This window comes from Dysidea avara, chromosome 12, assembly GCF_963678975.1.
Source record: "Dysidea avara chromosome 12, odDysAvar1.4, whole genome shotgun sequence".
Classification (NCBI taxonomy): domain Eukaryota; kingdom Metazoa; phylum Porifera; class Demospongiae; order Dictyoceratida; family Dysideidae; genus Dysidea; species Dysidea avara.
In genome coordinates this window covers 15,560,404-15,576,837 of record NC_089283.1, presented here as the reverse complement: position 1 = coordinate 15,576,837, position 16,434 = coordinate 15,560,404, and the positions used below count along the sequence as shown (strand labels likewise).

Genomic DNA, 16,434 nt, shown 5'->3' with positions numbered 1-16,434 from the left:
AAAAATCTTAACCATGGCCATTAGTAAGGTGAACCTATCCAATCCTGATAGCATAGGGATTCCGCTTTAGTTATACATGAATGTGCTGTACCACCCAAAATACCTTTATGTAAAATTACTGGTTCCTATATATCTAGCTGTTTAAATTTGTCCCTTTATTACTTGGTAGAAGCTAACAAGTTATTCTTTCATGAGCGGATGTGGGGGACACTGAATATTTGATGTATTTTTACTTACATCACAGAATGCATTTTCATCACAAATGTAGCATGTCCATGTAAAGCTGCCTTGGACATTTCTTATTGTTTAGTCAATTGTTAGTGGTGTTGCTATAATTTTACTACATAATATGTCTGTGGCATGCATTTCGATTCTGTCTTACAATATTTAGCCATCACCCCTTCTCTCATTAATTTAGGACAATTGTTACTTTAATTTTGGTACCAAACAGACACTAATTGTAGTCAGACACAACATGTACCTTCTAGGAAAATTGTCAGGATGTCCTGGTCTGTGTATTCATAGTCTGTGTACTCTTCAGCTGCCAGCTGTGACCAGGCACACCTAGTTTTCAAAGAAAATAGGATTAATGTACTTACCTTTTAAAAATTAAACTGTATGTATGAAAATTGTATGAGTACATATAGGCAAATCCTCTTGTAGGACAGGACTAGTACCCCACAGGAGTTGGTGAAGCCCACCACCCATTACGTGAGACATGCATGACAGTTGGAAATGTTAATAACAGATATATATATATATATATATATATACCACCTACAGTATGTAGCTCATAGGTTACAAGTGTGAGTTCAGTATGTAACATGTTGCATGGTATCTGAATAATGCACAAGTGGCCCAGTGTCTTACTGGTTAGGCATGATCATGATGTGAGTCAACAGCACCCAAAGCCAATTCGAAAGTCTTTTTGTTTGTTTCCTTGCCTGACATACTTCTCCATCTGAGCAATCCTGATCACCAGGCATTTGTTCTTTACACTCTGTATCAGTATGCAAACTAACACTAGCCAGAAGCTGCCAAACTATTGGTCATGTCCATACAACACTTATATAATTGGGCAAGCAATACTGTAAGTTAAAAGGGAAAGATCTGTAACTTAAAGTGTTTTGATTGTAACTATCAATTTTAAATGAGAGGAAGTATAATACATAATAAAAACATTCTCTACAGAGATTGACATAGTTGGTATAACAGTGGACTGATGCTCACATGTAAAAAGCTGCTTAGACACCAAGACCAAGGGAACTAAGTGATTTAGTAACCCGAGGCTGTAGCGTCCCAAGCGCAGCAAGGGTACCACTAAGGGCCAGAAGGTTACCAAATTGCTTAGTTCCCATTGGTCGCGGTATCTAACTTATTTAGACGATGGTTTAAAGTACATACCTTTGTCATGAGTGTGGGGTGAAAGAGCAATGCAGAACAGCAGAATGGTTTCTTCCTGAAGTTCTTACAGCACCCACAAAAATAATTATTCGACCGGTAACCAGAGTAATGGTTAGACCTACTGTAGATACGCCGCTAAGTCTACTATTTATCCAGAATTATTGGAGAAGAATTGTATTACAGTATTGGTATTATCAAGTACTCCAGTGTACCTTTCGTGTTATAAGTATTTTTCACATACAAAATTGCCTGAGGGCGGGTTACTAAATGAACATGTGTAGGTGACTAATGTCAGGTGACAACGTGATTTAGTAACCCCCTAAATGAGCTATATATACCATAGTCTAAAATTAATTAATAGTATGTATGGTATCTTGCCATATTAGATTACTAGTGATAATTTTCTTGGTACAGCATATAGTGTTAGATGATTGGATTAGAGAGGGGCTTTTCTGTGTATGCTTGGCTTCACCAGATGTTCATTCTTGCATTACATACATGGTATATGTTTTCAGTATAGTTGATATTTGTATGTGTACAATACTTATGAAAAGGCATCATTGAATTTCTACAGAAGCAACTATTGTATGTACCATAAGAACATGATCTAATTATTTAACAGGAACTGCAGTGATGCCCAATACATACAGTGGTGGGAGATGAGTACATGGACATCATAATTCTTGTAATTCCCTTTTTCTGTAGTATATACCACTTGACCACAGGGCAATATATGATACCACCCTGTGGTTAGGGCGATATCATGATATAGCCCTGACCACAACTGCCTTTAATGAGCATCGGTTCCCTTTGATTCTTCATATAGAACTGCTTAAAGTTTGCATTGTGGGTTTGAGTTTAGTATGTTGGTTTAGTTAGGCTAGGCATTCGTTTGAAGGAAAAATAATTGAGTGGGTTAAAATTGCATATTTCAGTTAATAGGCATCTCTAATGATTGTTTTCATAATGTGGGAATTGTTTTTCTACACAGCACATTTCAACCACGTGACAAAATGGCTCAACCTAGCTATACTCCTAAGTATTTATTATATTAGCACCTTAGTTGACTTTAGGCATACACAAAATGGTTATTTGGTTTAAAATGGTATCACTACACAACCAGGGAAACCCAAAATCATTTCTTTTTGTGCCCACAATTAAAACCCACAAGTATAAAAGTAATGTGGTGAATGCAGGTTTGTCTTCCTTCATCTATTAGGTCAGCATACCTGAGTGGTATATAGTATCATGGCCACTCAAGATTTTCCTGATATACATATGCCAAAGCCAAAGGGTCGCAGGCCCGGGGGCTTGGGAATATACGTATATCAGGCAAATCCCTCATGGTCATAGTGTAACTATTAAATATATATTATTATACTGGTATAAATATAGTCTCTTCCATTGCATGATCTTTATATTCTTATTCAGCACTTGGCTGTGCTTCTTTTAGTATATTTATGTTGACTGCCATACATGTATGTACATATGAACATATTTAAAGCTGTTTCCAAAACTGTTGTGAAGTGTGTTTTTGTATTTACGTACATTGTCATAGTTTCTCATTCTGACATGATGGATAACATGATGTTACTCTTGCTGGTACTTCCATTGGGTGCATTTAGTTATAGTTATGACTGTAAGTAATAAATATGTGTGAATCCATTGTAGTTACTGTGTATGTGATGAATAGTTAAGAAGAAATGGTGTATTATGTACATGCATCCCATTACATTCATCTAAGTAAGGTTGTAGGGGAATGTTTTGGTGAAAGAGCTGATAATGAATTCCTCAAAACAGCCATCCAATTATTTGTTCCAACCATCCTAACCTGGGAATATTGAAGTGACAAAATAGTCTGTGTAAGCACAATCAAGTCATTATTCTGGTCACACATTTATTTGTCTGATATACATCCCACACTGGCTTCCATTGGTCACACATGTCTTGATACTGTAACTTTGCTGGTTTATGGACACTTTGATTTATGATTGCCTGCACATCTAAATCTCACACCTGAGCAAATCTCATATCGCTTAGCAGACACTGGAGCAGATATTTACTGGGATAGTACTAACAGGACAGTGACTGTAAGTTTGTCACATATACACTGTATAACATACTAATACTATACTACACACAATATATTAGTAATTCATATTATGCATCCAAGTGAAGAACATTCTATTAGAATCTATGTAGATGTCACTAAAACTATTGTGTAGATGGTTTGAAAAAATTTTTTATACTTTTGAATAATGAGAGGAAAAAGAAAGAGGCAACATCACCAGTGTTTTGTGCCATGTTCACATGTGTGTATACTGTAAGTTACTTACTTGTGTGTCCATCAGAATGACTATAGTAGAACTTCAGATGATATCAGTGACAAACATCAGTTAAGCTATGAGATCTCCACAAATTATCAGTACTATGAGTCTTGTGAAGTGTTGGTTTTCTATGATGATTTTGATGATCCTTTCCAGAATTTTGATATCACTACTACTGTAAAAGAGTGTCAACGTGAAGGTTAGTTATAACAAGAGTTCATAATAAAAGGTACTATTTTAACTCTTGGTTATAAGAGAGCTAATTGTAGTAAGATGTGAAGGAATGCTTAGTTCCATGGTATTGTTTGAATTCCTGTAACCGACATTGCATTATGGCCACTGTTGGTATAATGCTTGCATGATCTTGATTGACCACGGCCACAGTGTGATATGAAAATTATTATATTAAAAAGGAAGAAGGAAACTACCAATGAAATTCTAATATGTAGTACCACCAGCTACATTTAGTAAAATGTATCACTTGAAGAAATTAAAAAGACCAAGTCAAAATTAATAGAATATACTCTGAGTAAAATTTACTTGCAAACATTGAATTTGTAGCTTCCACAATGCTACTGTATGTCTGTATGTTTGGTCTTATGTCTCATATTTGCAGCAATCTTTCTGTATTGCATTATATGTATATTCATATCATCACTGTAAAATGTGGGCAATATATACATACATGAATTATTATGGGTACATACAGTACTAAATATGTTTTGCTCTGCATAGTTCCCAGCATAGTCTTGTCAACCCCTTCAAACATGAGTATACAAGAAGGTTCAACATTTAACATATCATTTGAGTATTATGCTGTACCCCCACCAAACTCCACATGGTATGTACATTAATGATGAGTTTTATGAGACAGTGACATCACATGGTACACACACTATAGTGTTCACTGATGTTACACTAAGTCAAAGAGGATGGTACCATAGTGTGGTAGAGAATGAGTTTGGAAGTTACAACTACACTACCTTTGTGGAGATTTTTGGTAATACTTTACGTGATTATACATAATATTATGCAATATTGTGTATACATGTTATAATATACAAGTAACAACCAGCAGGGTACCAGCCCTATTTATAACTGTAGGATATTGTACAATTTTCATTGTAAAAGTACTCTAATATATAGAATAGTAGTTAAGTAGTAGTTGTTCCAATACAACAGTTGATGGGTGAAATTTCCCTCAGAATTGATTTTATGAGCTAAATTTCAAGTGGAATTATATACATCTAGACCAATTTTTAGTAAATTCTTGTACTTTCTGTGTAGAGAGTAAACCATGTGTGTTGTTATAAACATGATTAATATGATTATTTGCTTACTCACTACCATGACTACCAAACATACTTACGTACATGTTCACATGCACACACACATACACACACACGCACACACACACACACACACACACACACACACACACACACACACACACACACACATACAGTTACACAACCTGCTCACATACACACATACACAAATGCACATGCATGCAACTTCACATACACACAGACATCACACTGCATGCTATACACATATATGCACATGTTCCATGTTTACATCACCTCGAATGGTCACTGCACCTGCCTCCAGGAAGACAAAGGTAACTTCATGATACAACCATCGTAGCTGTTGCTGGTAGACAAAAGGCACGTCTCGGGCTGAAGTGACCATAAACAGTGAATAAATCAAGCCGGTAAGATTACCACAGTGTATTACCTTTGATGTGTAGTAACACTAGCTTTAGAAATAAATATCACTTGAACAAATTCCAAGAAAGAGACTACTGAAGTTTTGCAAGAAAAATATACTCTGAGTATTGTTATATTGATATACTTGTAAACAATGAATTTGTAGCTTCCACATTACTTGTATGTTTGGCCTTATGTCTCATATTTGTACCATAGTTTTGTGGAAATTTATGGCAATATTTTATGTGATTAGTCACAATAATACAATGTTGTGTATTCATGTTAATAGTATACAAGTAACAACCAGTAGGGTACCAGCCCCATTTATCAAACAGTACTGTAGCACTGTTTAAGTAGGAACCCTACAAGAAAGAACTTCCTGATGAAACCATCAAGCTTTTAATGAACTCACTGGTATCATCTCATTTGTATTGTGCTTTGCCTGTGTGGGCCCTTCCTTTCTTTGCTTCATTTAGAATGGTCTGACATACTTTAATATTCCTATCACTCATATAGTCTATTAAACAGCAAGGTATAATCTTTGTGTATAAATGAATGGGCTTTGATTATCCAAACTTTTGGATTATCTGAACATGTCTTGATACCGATGAGGTTGAATATCAAGGGAGAACTGTAGTTGCTCAGAACAAGTTAATATGGCTGGTCACTACAGGTAGTTAGTTTACAATGACATTAATAAATAAAGACAGATGTTGACTGCAAACTATGACAACCATCATTTCACATCATGCACACAATATGCTTTGAAGGGAAGAGACGCAATTAGGCCAGAGTCAAATATGCAGAAACATTTTAATCAGTGAAATGGTCTATTAGGGCATTTAACTCTAAGGGACTGTTCTAGAGTGTAGGAGGCATTTTTCTGTTGCAGTTTGCATTTTCTACTGACTGGGTGTATTAGAGAGTATTAATCTGTTTTCAGGTGTTAGTATTTTGAAATATCCACATAATACACTAGCATATGCTGGCATAGCACTCTAGCCTATTTATTATGCTGGCACATTTGCTGCAGGCAGAGACACAATAGCTAATGAGATTTGTTTATTATTTGAAGTATATAGTTTGACCATAATGTTTAATGGTTGATTGAGTATATACCTGATTGTGATCTGGTGTGGTTTTGGCTCTCCACAGGTTCCTTCCAACTGACACTTGCTACAAGTTTATGTAGCTATTTATCCATCTACTCTTGTTACCTGATTTAATATCTGATCTTGTCTATAGTTAGGCCATCATTGTTATATTCCTTCAACCCGCATCTTTTTTTATGTAGCCACACCAAATTTTAATTGCCATTATAGATCACATGAGTGCACTATTTCATGATAGCAGGAGGCACAGAGTGATCAAGTTTTAAGGTAAAGCATTATCTGTGCATGGAAACATAGCAGAAGGTTGGAAGTCCCTCCACTGTTGTTCAACAAGGTGCATGGTGTACAGCCCTGGCAGCCTTCAAGATCAGGATACTCTAATAGAGCAGTCAGAGACTGAAATAACAAGAGTTAAGTGTATAATCAATAATCAATAACACCTCTCACCCGCATCATCTTTTGTTCTGTTGGGTGATGGGAAACAAGCAATATAATAATGATGGCCTTAAGTGTTCATGAATCTCCACAGGTTCTTTCCAAGTGACTTTGGCTGCAAATTTATGCACAGTAATTTGGAACATAAAAGTACTTCAGCTAAGACCTTCTACCTCCCAAATACCAGACTGATTGGTTCAGCCATTTGACAACTACAGGTGTCTGGAAAAAAGATCATCTATGTTGATGTGTCACTGTATAGAGGTTGAGCACTTTGACCATAATGGTGGGATAAACCAGCTAGTACCCCTACTAATCGAAGAAAGTTCTTTCATATTGTACCCTTTACATCATTAAAAGATGTCTCAAAACCATCATACATGCAGAGATTTGGACTACATGGACATGTTATTGCACTGTATACTAGACCTATCTGCTCGAAAACATTAGTTAATGGCATGTAAGGAGTTGCTACAGACAAAACAGACCATACCTGGATCAAACAGCAATAGCACAATGTTCACAGCAACTGTTTCCATCATTTGAGTGGCTGTGGAGATGTTGCAAATGCGTTGGATTCTTAAAAACCAAAGAATAGCGGTGTCCGGAAATGGTAGTCAAGGAAGCACGCTGACTTCAATGAGCCGTATCTTCCATAGCTGAGACTCCAAATTTTTATCAACACGCGACCATAGACTGATGTTACATTCCCTAGAGTTTGGTGGAAATCGGAGCTGTAGTTACTGAGTTCAGGGCTACTGTCCAGATTGTTGATCGCTTTGTTTGGTTATTGATTGTTTTTCCGGACAGATATATTGGCTTCGTATTCCTAGCTGCTTCAAAGGTTCGGGCTGAAATTTTATATTCAAAGTACTTTAGCTTAGACCTTTATATGCTTCAAATATTTAGACTGATCGGTTTATCCGTTTGGCAACTACAGGTGTCAAGGAAATAATTGTCCAGTTATTGATGACTTACTCTAGACTAGTACATATCAATTGTACCATGTGCCCCCCCTCATGATATGTGCACACTTACAGACACACAGACATGCACACAAGGACTCAGCTGTCATGTGAAACACAGTTATTGCCACACAGCCAACCAACATTGGGATGCCTGTGCACCACTCAGGCACTTGAGTCTTGTATAGGAAGGAGTCTTGTGCAAGCAAATCCCTGGGGCAGAACTAGTAACCTACAGGAGGACTGTCCAGGTCTCACAGTGAGAGGCTGCAGAACCCTATTGTAAGTTCCAACACTGCTAAGCAAGACAAGGATGGTTGGACATTTGCTTTCCCAGGTAATGTTTATGCTATACCTTGGAAGGCTGCTTCCCCAGTTGACACCAGGCCACCAGGCCCCCATCAGGGTAAACTGGAGCAATGTGAGTAAAGTTTCTTGCTCAAGGAAACAACAACAACACTAACTTGGTATAACAAGGCATCAAACCTGAACCTTTCCATTACCAGGGTAATAGGGTGATGTTCAAGCCACTTGGCTATGCTGCTTCACACACACACACGCACACGCACACACACACACACACACACACACACACACACACACATACACACACAAACACACTTATGTACATACATACATATGCACGTACATACATACATATGCACGTACATACGTACATACATACATATGCTCGTACGTATGTACGTACGTACATACATACATACATACATACATACATACATACATACATACATACATACATACATACATACATACATACATACATACATACATACATACATACATACATACATACATACATACATACATACATACATACATACATACATACATACATACATACATACATACATACATACATACATATATAAGCTGTGTGTATGCATGCACATAATGTACATGGACTAAATTTAAGTACTTTCCACTATCCCCTTTGTTTACAAAATACACAAAACTTTATTTCTTTATACACAAAATTTGATGTTCTTTCAAATATTCATGGTGCACTTTACGGTCACAATTGAATAATAATATAATCACTACATGAAATGATGTGTATTCCCAGCTTGTTCCATTTCTTAATGTCTTTCTCATTTCTAGGAGTGTGAAGAATGATTTCTGAGTACACATGAGTCCATGAAATTGTTTGCCTCATTTTATGACGTCAATGTTTTTGAAGACTGTGATGGTAGTTATGAGAAAACCCCTTGCCACACTCTGGACTTTGACTGCAATAAATATTGTTTTGGTATTGCACAGTACCTATTGATGTCATGCCCCACCCCCGGGTAGAGTGGGGCAATTGACAAAGTCTAGTGTCTGGTACTGGGGTTAAGAAATTCCACTATGTCCTCACCTCAAAAGAGGGGCTTCTATAAGGGATTTGATTTACCTATTAAAATAATTTTGGTTCAACAAACTGCCACCGTCAGCAACCCCACGGGTGGGGCAAGATGTAGATGTCAAATCCCCAATAGGTGTATGGGGTCCCTGGAGGTGGGGCTTGACATTGATAGGTGCATTAGTATGTGCATTAGTATGTGCATTAGTATGTGCATAATAATTATCTTGATTGAGTAAGTTACTTGTTTTATTAGTAGTTAAATTATTCACTTGTTAAATGTGCTCACGCATAGAGAAGGTACTATATATATAGATCTATAAAGGTGTAATGGTATATAGCTAGCTTACTTCTGAAGTAGAGAAGCTTCTGAACGGATCGTTCTTCGTCTTTCCTGGTGAAGCCAATGATTGCTTGTATCAGTGATTGTTGGCATAAGTGTCAGCAATATATCAAAGTAATCGTAAGTATCACAGATGCATTAACTTCTTGAGGTAGTTAGTCAAGATCACGTGATCGTTGCTAAGCAACGACCAGTGGCTTTTGGGGATACAATGAACCTAAAAAATCCCGCACTCGACAATCCGTGACCACATAATTTTATTGAAGTCATCAGTAAACGTCGAGTGACGTCATAACTTAGAAAAATCACCACTATAAAAATAATGGTTACTAATCTATCCGGAACTAGTCAGAAAGAAGTAGTAGCTAGAGCAAGGCTGTGCGGCGAATTCACAGTGGTGCAAGATAAGTTGACGGAAAGAAGTGAGTCAATGAGATTATGCACTGAATAGATACTTTTTTTTTGTCATTGCATGTCGAAGGCGCCAGCATGAGCGCAGGCCGTGATCGAGGCTTATGTATTATTTGCAACTCATATGGCTACGCATATAAGAAACCAATTTAAAACTTGTTCCCGACACCCATGCTCCTTGAAATGTGTCTACCCCTTCTGGTGGTGCCAGCCTCTGTGGCTGAAATTGCGAAATATTCCACTTTGACTACTTCTTTTCACTTCTCTCCCCTTTGTATCGAGACCCTGGGTTCTTGTGCACGTTCATTGGTGCGGCGGATAGGTTCCCGGGTCATGGAGCGGACTGGAGAGCTACACAATTTTTTTTTATATCAGAAGATTTCGCAACGCGGTAACGCTGCTTTAGTGATGACGACCATTCCATTGCATCAGGATTGGGCAGAGTTAGCTACTCTGCCCGATTGGTAGATAGCGTTGATTGCAAATGATGACCTACCAATGTAGTGTTTAACCGCCTGTTATTAGTGATTCTAATAGTCTGATGTGATCCAAAAAAATAAATAAATGAAAATAAGGCCAGGCCACTACAATGAGATAACTTGTTTCTCATCAACTTCTCATAGAGTAACACATGCGGGCAGGTGGGCGGGTTATCTCACTATCTCATTATTGCACAAGCCATAGCTATAAATTGCAGGATGTATTATTTGTACAAAACCAGTATAATAATCCTTTATTTCAGGTTATTGGCAGGGTACACACCAAGCACTGGTGCGCACTAAGAGTAAAACTCCGAGTTCACATAAACTTCAACTTCAGTAACAAAGCTTTCAAGTCCTTTACGAGAGTTCCACCAGTCTTGGGGTCATGTACCATACCCAAGTACAGCAGCAGCAGCAGCAGCAGCAGCAGCAGCAGCAGCAGCAGCAGCAGCAGCAGCAGCAGCAGCAGCAGCAGCAGCAGCAGCAGCAGCAGCAGCAGCAGCAGCAGCAGCAGCAGCAGCAGCAGCAGCAGCAGCAGCAGCAGCAGCAGCAGCAGCAGCAGCAGCAGCAGCAGCAGCAGCAGCAGCAGCAGCAGCAGCAGCAGCAGCAGCAGCAGCAGCAGCAGCAGCAGCAGCAGCAGCAGCAGCAGCAGCAGCAGCAGCAAACAACAGCAGTGTTAGCATGTGTAGGCTAGTCGGTCTTATTATGTGGAGGGACTCTGCATGGTTGTGTCAGAAGTAGCAACACTAAAGCTACTATGACTCTCAGATATGATGGCCCTGCATGCACATAGGGCATGCAGGTCACGGTACCAATGCTAGTGTATAGTCTAATGTACATTGTAGCACTCACTGTTGATGCCTTGGTGGTTGTTGATGCTCCAGAAAGTACTCTACTCAACACAGAAGTAAACTTATTAAATGGTGTCTATATCTCAATGGGATTGCAGTTTTCCATGGAAATAGTGCTTTTCTACGTGATAAACCCACTACCACAACACTCAAAAAAACCATGTTGCAATCTCGTGCAGTAATGAGTGCGCATGGGAAAAAGAAAATTTTGGTGCGGGCGGTTGATGAGAAACAAGTTATCTCTCATTGTAGTGGCCTAATAAAAGGAGAAAAATAAAATAAAAATGACATAAATATAGCTATTAGCTATGGGAGTATGGTGTTGCATGTATGCTATACAGTATACATAGCTATAATAATAATTATGTGACTGGATTTTCGAAAAGCGGCCACACGCATCCAATTTGATTAACTTACATAGTGTTCAAGTAGCATGATACAAGTCTGAAATTTTCTTTATTTTATTAAGTCATGTTGGTACTCACTATTCACCAAATTTCAAGTCAATAGCATTTTCCAATCTTAAGGTTATGAATTGTCGAAGTTGGTAAATTCGAGCGGTCACCAACTGATTCAAAATCTCGTACACCCCTGGCTGAAATCTGATACGAAATCTTTGAAATCAGTAGAATTCTATAAAATCTGAAATCAAATCATATATTATAATGACTCTGTGATCTCGCCGTAATTCTTTGTTCATCATTTTATTAGCTTATAATTGAATCAGGTAGCTAATAACTAGATCGGAGAGAACTATTGCCACTGTAACTAAACTACTGTATAGCCACATGCTTACGGTTTGGAGAAAATAAGATCGTTCAAGGTTTCTTTATTCGATATACCTCGCGTTATAGCTACGTCGCTATGACTATAGCTAACTATATCTATAGCTATAAGTATTATGCTATTTTTTTGTTATTTATCTAGTTATACTGAGAAGCAGAGCTATTTATATGCTTGAGCTAGATAGCTATTACGATGACTGTATAGCTACAATATAGCTAGCTTATATAGTCCAGTTTCAACAGCTTTCACTTCTAGCTTTTATAGCTGAAATATCTACACTAAATAATATTAACTAAACTGGATATATGCACGGTGTCACCTCGGGTATCTAGGACATGTGAGCAAGAAAGCATCTGATGTATTCATGTTTTCTTTTCCTCTTGCTTTTAGGAGGTTTCCCTCCTGCTTTTAGGTGGTTTCATTCCTGCTTTAAGAGGTTTCCCTATTTCCATTTATATAATTGTGACCGGATTTGCCAAAAAGGAGTCTTCCACACACATCCAATTTACCAACTTTGACAATTTATAACGTCAGGTCAGAAAGAGCTATAAATTTAGTCAGAAGTGAGCACCAACATAGCTGAATAAATACTGAAAATTACAGGGAAATATGATACTCGAATACTAAGTTATGGTCTCCCAAGTTTATAGAAATGGATGTGTGTGGAAGATCCCTTTCTGCAAATCCGGTCACAAGACCTTCTTTAGTAGCTACATAGATTTCCAAATCCACTGGGATCTCTTGTTTACTGAATAGAAAGGTTGGAAACTGCTGTATGGCTACTGTACTGTAAAAATGCTTTTAGGAGGTTTCCTCCTGCTTTTAGAAGGTTTTCCTCCTGCTTTTAGGTGGTTTCCCTTCTGCTTTAGGTGGTTTCCCTCCTGTTTTTAGGTGCTTTCCTTCAAATCTTGTGAAACAATTTTGAAATCAGTGAAATCAAGCAAAATCAGTTAAGATTTTGAAATCCGTACACCGATTTTCCCAGCTGGTGACCCCTCGGTTAAATTTGATGTGTGTGGAAGACTCCTTTTCGCAATTCCGGTCACATATACCTAGCTAGTAATAATCTATTATGTAACTACTGAATAATCAACCAAAATAAATAGGTCAAGGGTTACTGTGATGCTCAACACATTATCCCCTGCATGAGAACAACTTTGCACTAGATACGTACAATGAAATCTGCCATTGCGAGAGCCATTGTTTTCAACTTTCGATTACCAGTGTAAATGTTGTGCAGGGAGAACTTGATTGACCAATTCTATATCCACTATCCTAAGCAGTGGTAAGTATGGTCTATAGCTACCTCACTATTTTTGGTCACTACTTAATAGTGGCCTGGCATATAGAAAACATAGCCAAAAACTACTTAAAAGAATATAAGAGTTTTTAGTAGAAAGTACGTATTAGAAGGACATCTGAAACTTGTTCTCAGGCATTCGTTATAATTCTGTCCATCATTACTAGTAACCCCACCACCACTTGTCCATGCACTATTGTTATAATGGACTAACAAAAAGCTTTAATGGATTTTCAGTAAAATGATAGCTATGACTACTAGTGGTGCTTATGTTCATTACAAGTACCTCGAACATTTATAATAGAATGATAGTATTTTTCAGTCACCACTTTTTAGTTCTTGTAACACTGCCTGTGTCTTTTATGTTTGCACTATTTGTTCACTTCAATATGCAAGCCCCAACATAAAGCCAGTAGTTTCTGTGCTTGTTCATTTTTATTGTCTTCTAACAACTGTGGAATATCCTAACTCCAGATTGGATGACCCAGGTCACAAGAGTCATGTTTATTCTAGTATCAAGCAAGTCTCATCCACTTTGTAACTTACATCATAATAATTATCATGTGTGATAACGAACTATTAATTTCATTGACAAAGCATTCTTGACAATTGATTTTGAGGACAAAATTAATCTAATCAGCTTAGTTCCAGGGGTGAATAATAATTATATTATAGTGGCTTGTGAATAGTAAAGATATATATACAACAATAAAAACTGTAATGTGAGATTATAGTCAAGCTGGAGATTAGTCAAGCTGGAGCTTAAGAGAAGTTCTCAATCATGTACAATCATAGGTGGCAGAATGAGGGAGGGGGGCTCAAGACCCCTTGATGTGATGAAGCCTCCCTTAGAATTGATGTGATGAAGCTTCCCTCAGAATGATATCTTGCTGAAATCATCCTTCTTGGAGTGGGGCTGAAAACTGTGAAAAAATTGTTATGCTCTAATATAGAATACTCATAATAGAGCAGTCAAAGTGCTTCATAAAACCATGTTATTGTCAGTAAAAACCTCCTACAGTGGGAATCGAACCACTGTCCTCTTACTTTGAAAGTTGGTATCTTATGACTGTACCAGGTGTTTCCAGTGTCTCAAGGCTACTTATATACAGTAAATGGTGTTTGATTAACCCATGGCCAGCTAAAAACTTTGCCAAGAGGTTTAATGCAAATAAAAATTTGGTACTTTGGTGGTTGAAATGTTTCAAATTATACTTAAATATGGTGAACTGTGAGACACCGTGAAAGCTAGAATGATTAGACAGTCCTCCAGACCTCCTGCTTCCAGAGATTATATATTCCGGTCATCCCCCTGGCCTCACATCAACTACTTCCTCCACCACCATGTGCAATCCCTTTAAAAGCAAGAAGACGTTTGGCATAACACATTTAGCCTTTAGGAAAAATTTTATGGAACTGCTCCCACTTGTCAGTTATTGATTTGTACTGACAAGCTCAAAGTGTGATATGTTTTAGTGTTTGATTAATATATACATAACTGCATGCATGATAATTTTAGCCATAACATTGACTGTAACCAACTTTGTAGTTAAAATGTAGCTCATACTCTCCAGACCCTTGTTTCATTTAAATTTTTTTTTGGCTGTCTCGGTCAGTGGGTCATGCAAGCCAGTTGTGTGATCAAAACATTTTATAATGCACTTTATATTGATATTGTAGACATAATTACTGTAACTGTACATGTAACTTAGCCATGTTTTTTCAGAAAAAAGCATTTTAAAATTTACAGAATTTTATGATGATACACAAATGTTTAACCCATTGTAAACAATGCTTTATACTGTAAAATTATGATTGCATCATAATGTTGGTTTTTTGAAGATCCGGTCACATTATTATAGCAAACCTCAATGTGTCTATACTATTTCTGTTTGTGTATGAAGAGCATGTTTACATGCAGAGCACTGTGTCAGAAATGCTTACTAATTTTTGTAATGAAGCCCCTAAAATGAATATTATGGTGACAGCTGGTTTTGTATGTATGACATGTATATTGTGATTATGTGATTTCTATGAAATGAGCTAAGGTGGTTTTAAGTAGGGCGTCTGTATTTAGCGGATCACGGATCGGCGGATCACGTGATATGCATGCTCAACTCGATTTTGAGCACTGGGAAATATTTATACCCCAGTGTAACATACAGCATACTGTAGAATTTTTAATTATTTTATCCACAGGTAGGAAGCCTGAAGAGATTTCAATCGATACTATATAACTATAATAGAGCGCGCGCGTATTGAAAATTTAACTCACGTACAGAGTAAGATTATTTTAATTCACCTTAAAATTGAATCACTGATGTATTCTTTACACCAACACATGTATGAACTGTATGTTTCTGACTCCCTGTATTCGACTCTAGTAGGATAAGCGAGTTCTAAATATAGCACACTCACGTGTGAATAGGCTTCTAATATGTTGGCGTGTATCTATTGTCGTTTGTTTTTGCAATACAGAACTAGTCTATTGAGTATTGTGTTGGTATAAAGAATACATCAGTGATTCAGTTTTAAGGTGAATTAAAATAATCTTACTCTGTACGTGTGATCGGGTATGCAGGCTGTGCCTTTACCCGTATTTAATCATAATCATAATCATAAAAAAGTGTGTTAAATTTTTAATACGCGCGCGGTCTAATTATTATAGTTATATTAGGCATTCCAGTATCCAAGATTTTTTAATTAAAAAATTCTCCGTATGTTCCTCAATAGAACCCTGGCACAAAATAACAACTCATGTTTAACTTGGGATTGCTCCGTCGTCCGAGCTCCAATGAGGATGAGAATCGCTGTGGGGTTTGTCCACACGCTGATCATCATGAAAATCTTAGTTTTATCGTGCGCGTTACATATAAGTTTTGTGTTGTTTTGTAATCTTTTCAAGCCTTGTAATGTATGTAGAATACTTTAAAACTTTTAGAAACG

The 16,434-nt window shown here is 37.3% G+C and overlaps 2 protein-coding genes and 2 long non-coding RNA genes across 9 annotated transcripts in view; 3 read left to right on the top strand and 1 right to left on the bottom strand.

Moving 5' to 3' along the window:
* LOC136241698 (uncharacterized) overlaps nucleotides 1-5,459 on the bottom strand; it is a 101,683-nt gene extending 96,224 nt beyond the window's left edge. For both annotated transcript variants that reach the window (XR_010694375.1, XR_010694376.1), the window contains exons 1-3: nucleotides 5,315-5,459; nucleotides 3,741-3,906; nucleotides 482-564 (exon numbers count right to left, since the gene is read on the bottom strand). This is a non-coding gene — a long non-coding RNA (uncharacterized lncRNA). The remainder of the gene's footprint in view (nucleotides 1-481; nucleotides 565-3,740; nucleotides 3,907-5,314) is intronic.
* Nucleotides 1-16,434, top strand: part of LOC136241689 (uncharacterized) — a 152,715-nt gene that overhangs the window by 3,118 nt on the left and 133,163 nt on the right. For 2 of the 3 annotated variants that reach the window (XM_066032950.1, XM_066032951.1), the window contains exon 1: nucleotides 2,799-3,043. In XM_066032950.1, the coding sequence (XP_065889022.1) occupies nucleotides 2,881-3,043 (163 nt within the window). In that variant the 5' untranslated portion in view covers nucleotides 2,799-2,880. Of the gene's footprint in view, nucleotides 1-2,798; nucleotides 3,044-16,434 lie in introns of those variants that run through there. The other variant, XM_066032952.1, reaches the window with a different exon arrangement.
* LOC136241697 (uncharacterized) lies at nucleotides 3,722-5,709 on the top strand. 2 transcript variants are annotated; one of them, XR_010694374.1, is made up of 5 exons: nucleotides 3,722-3,930; nucleotides 4,467-4,572; nucleotides 4,633-4,731; nucleotides 5,343-5,445; nucleotides 5,497-5,709. It is a non-coding gene; the product is annotated as an uncharacterized lncRNA (long non-coding RNA). The 2 variants fall into 2 exon arrangements; XR_010694373.1 differs by having other exon boundaries at nucleotides 5,491-5,709.
* LOC136241682 (uncharacterized) overlaps nucleotides 9,995-16,434 on the top strand; it is a 41,915-nt gene continuing 35,475 nt past the window's right edge. Inside the window, exon 1 of one of the 2 annotated variants that reach the window (XM_066032938.1) lies at nucleotides 9,995-10,080. The gene's annotated coding sequence lies outside the window, so the exon portion shown is untranslated. The remainder of the gene's footprint in view (nucleotides 10,081-16,434) is intronic. The other variant, XM_066032939.1, reaches the window with a different exon arrangement.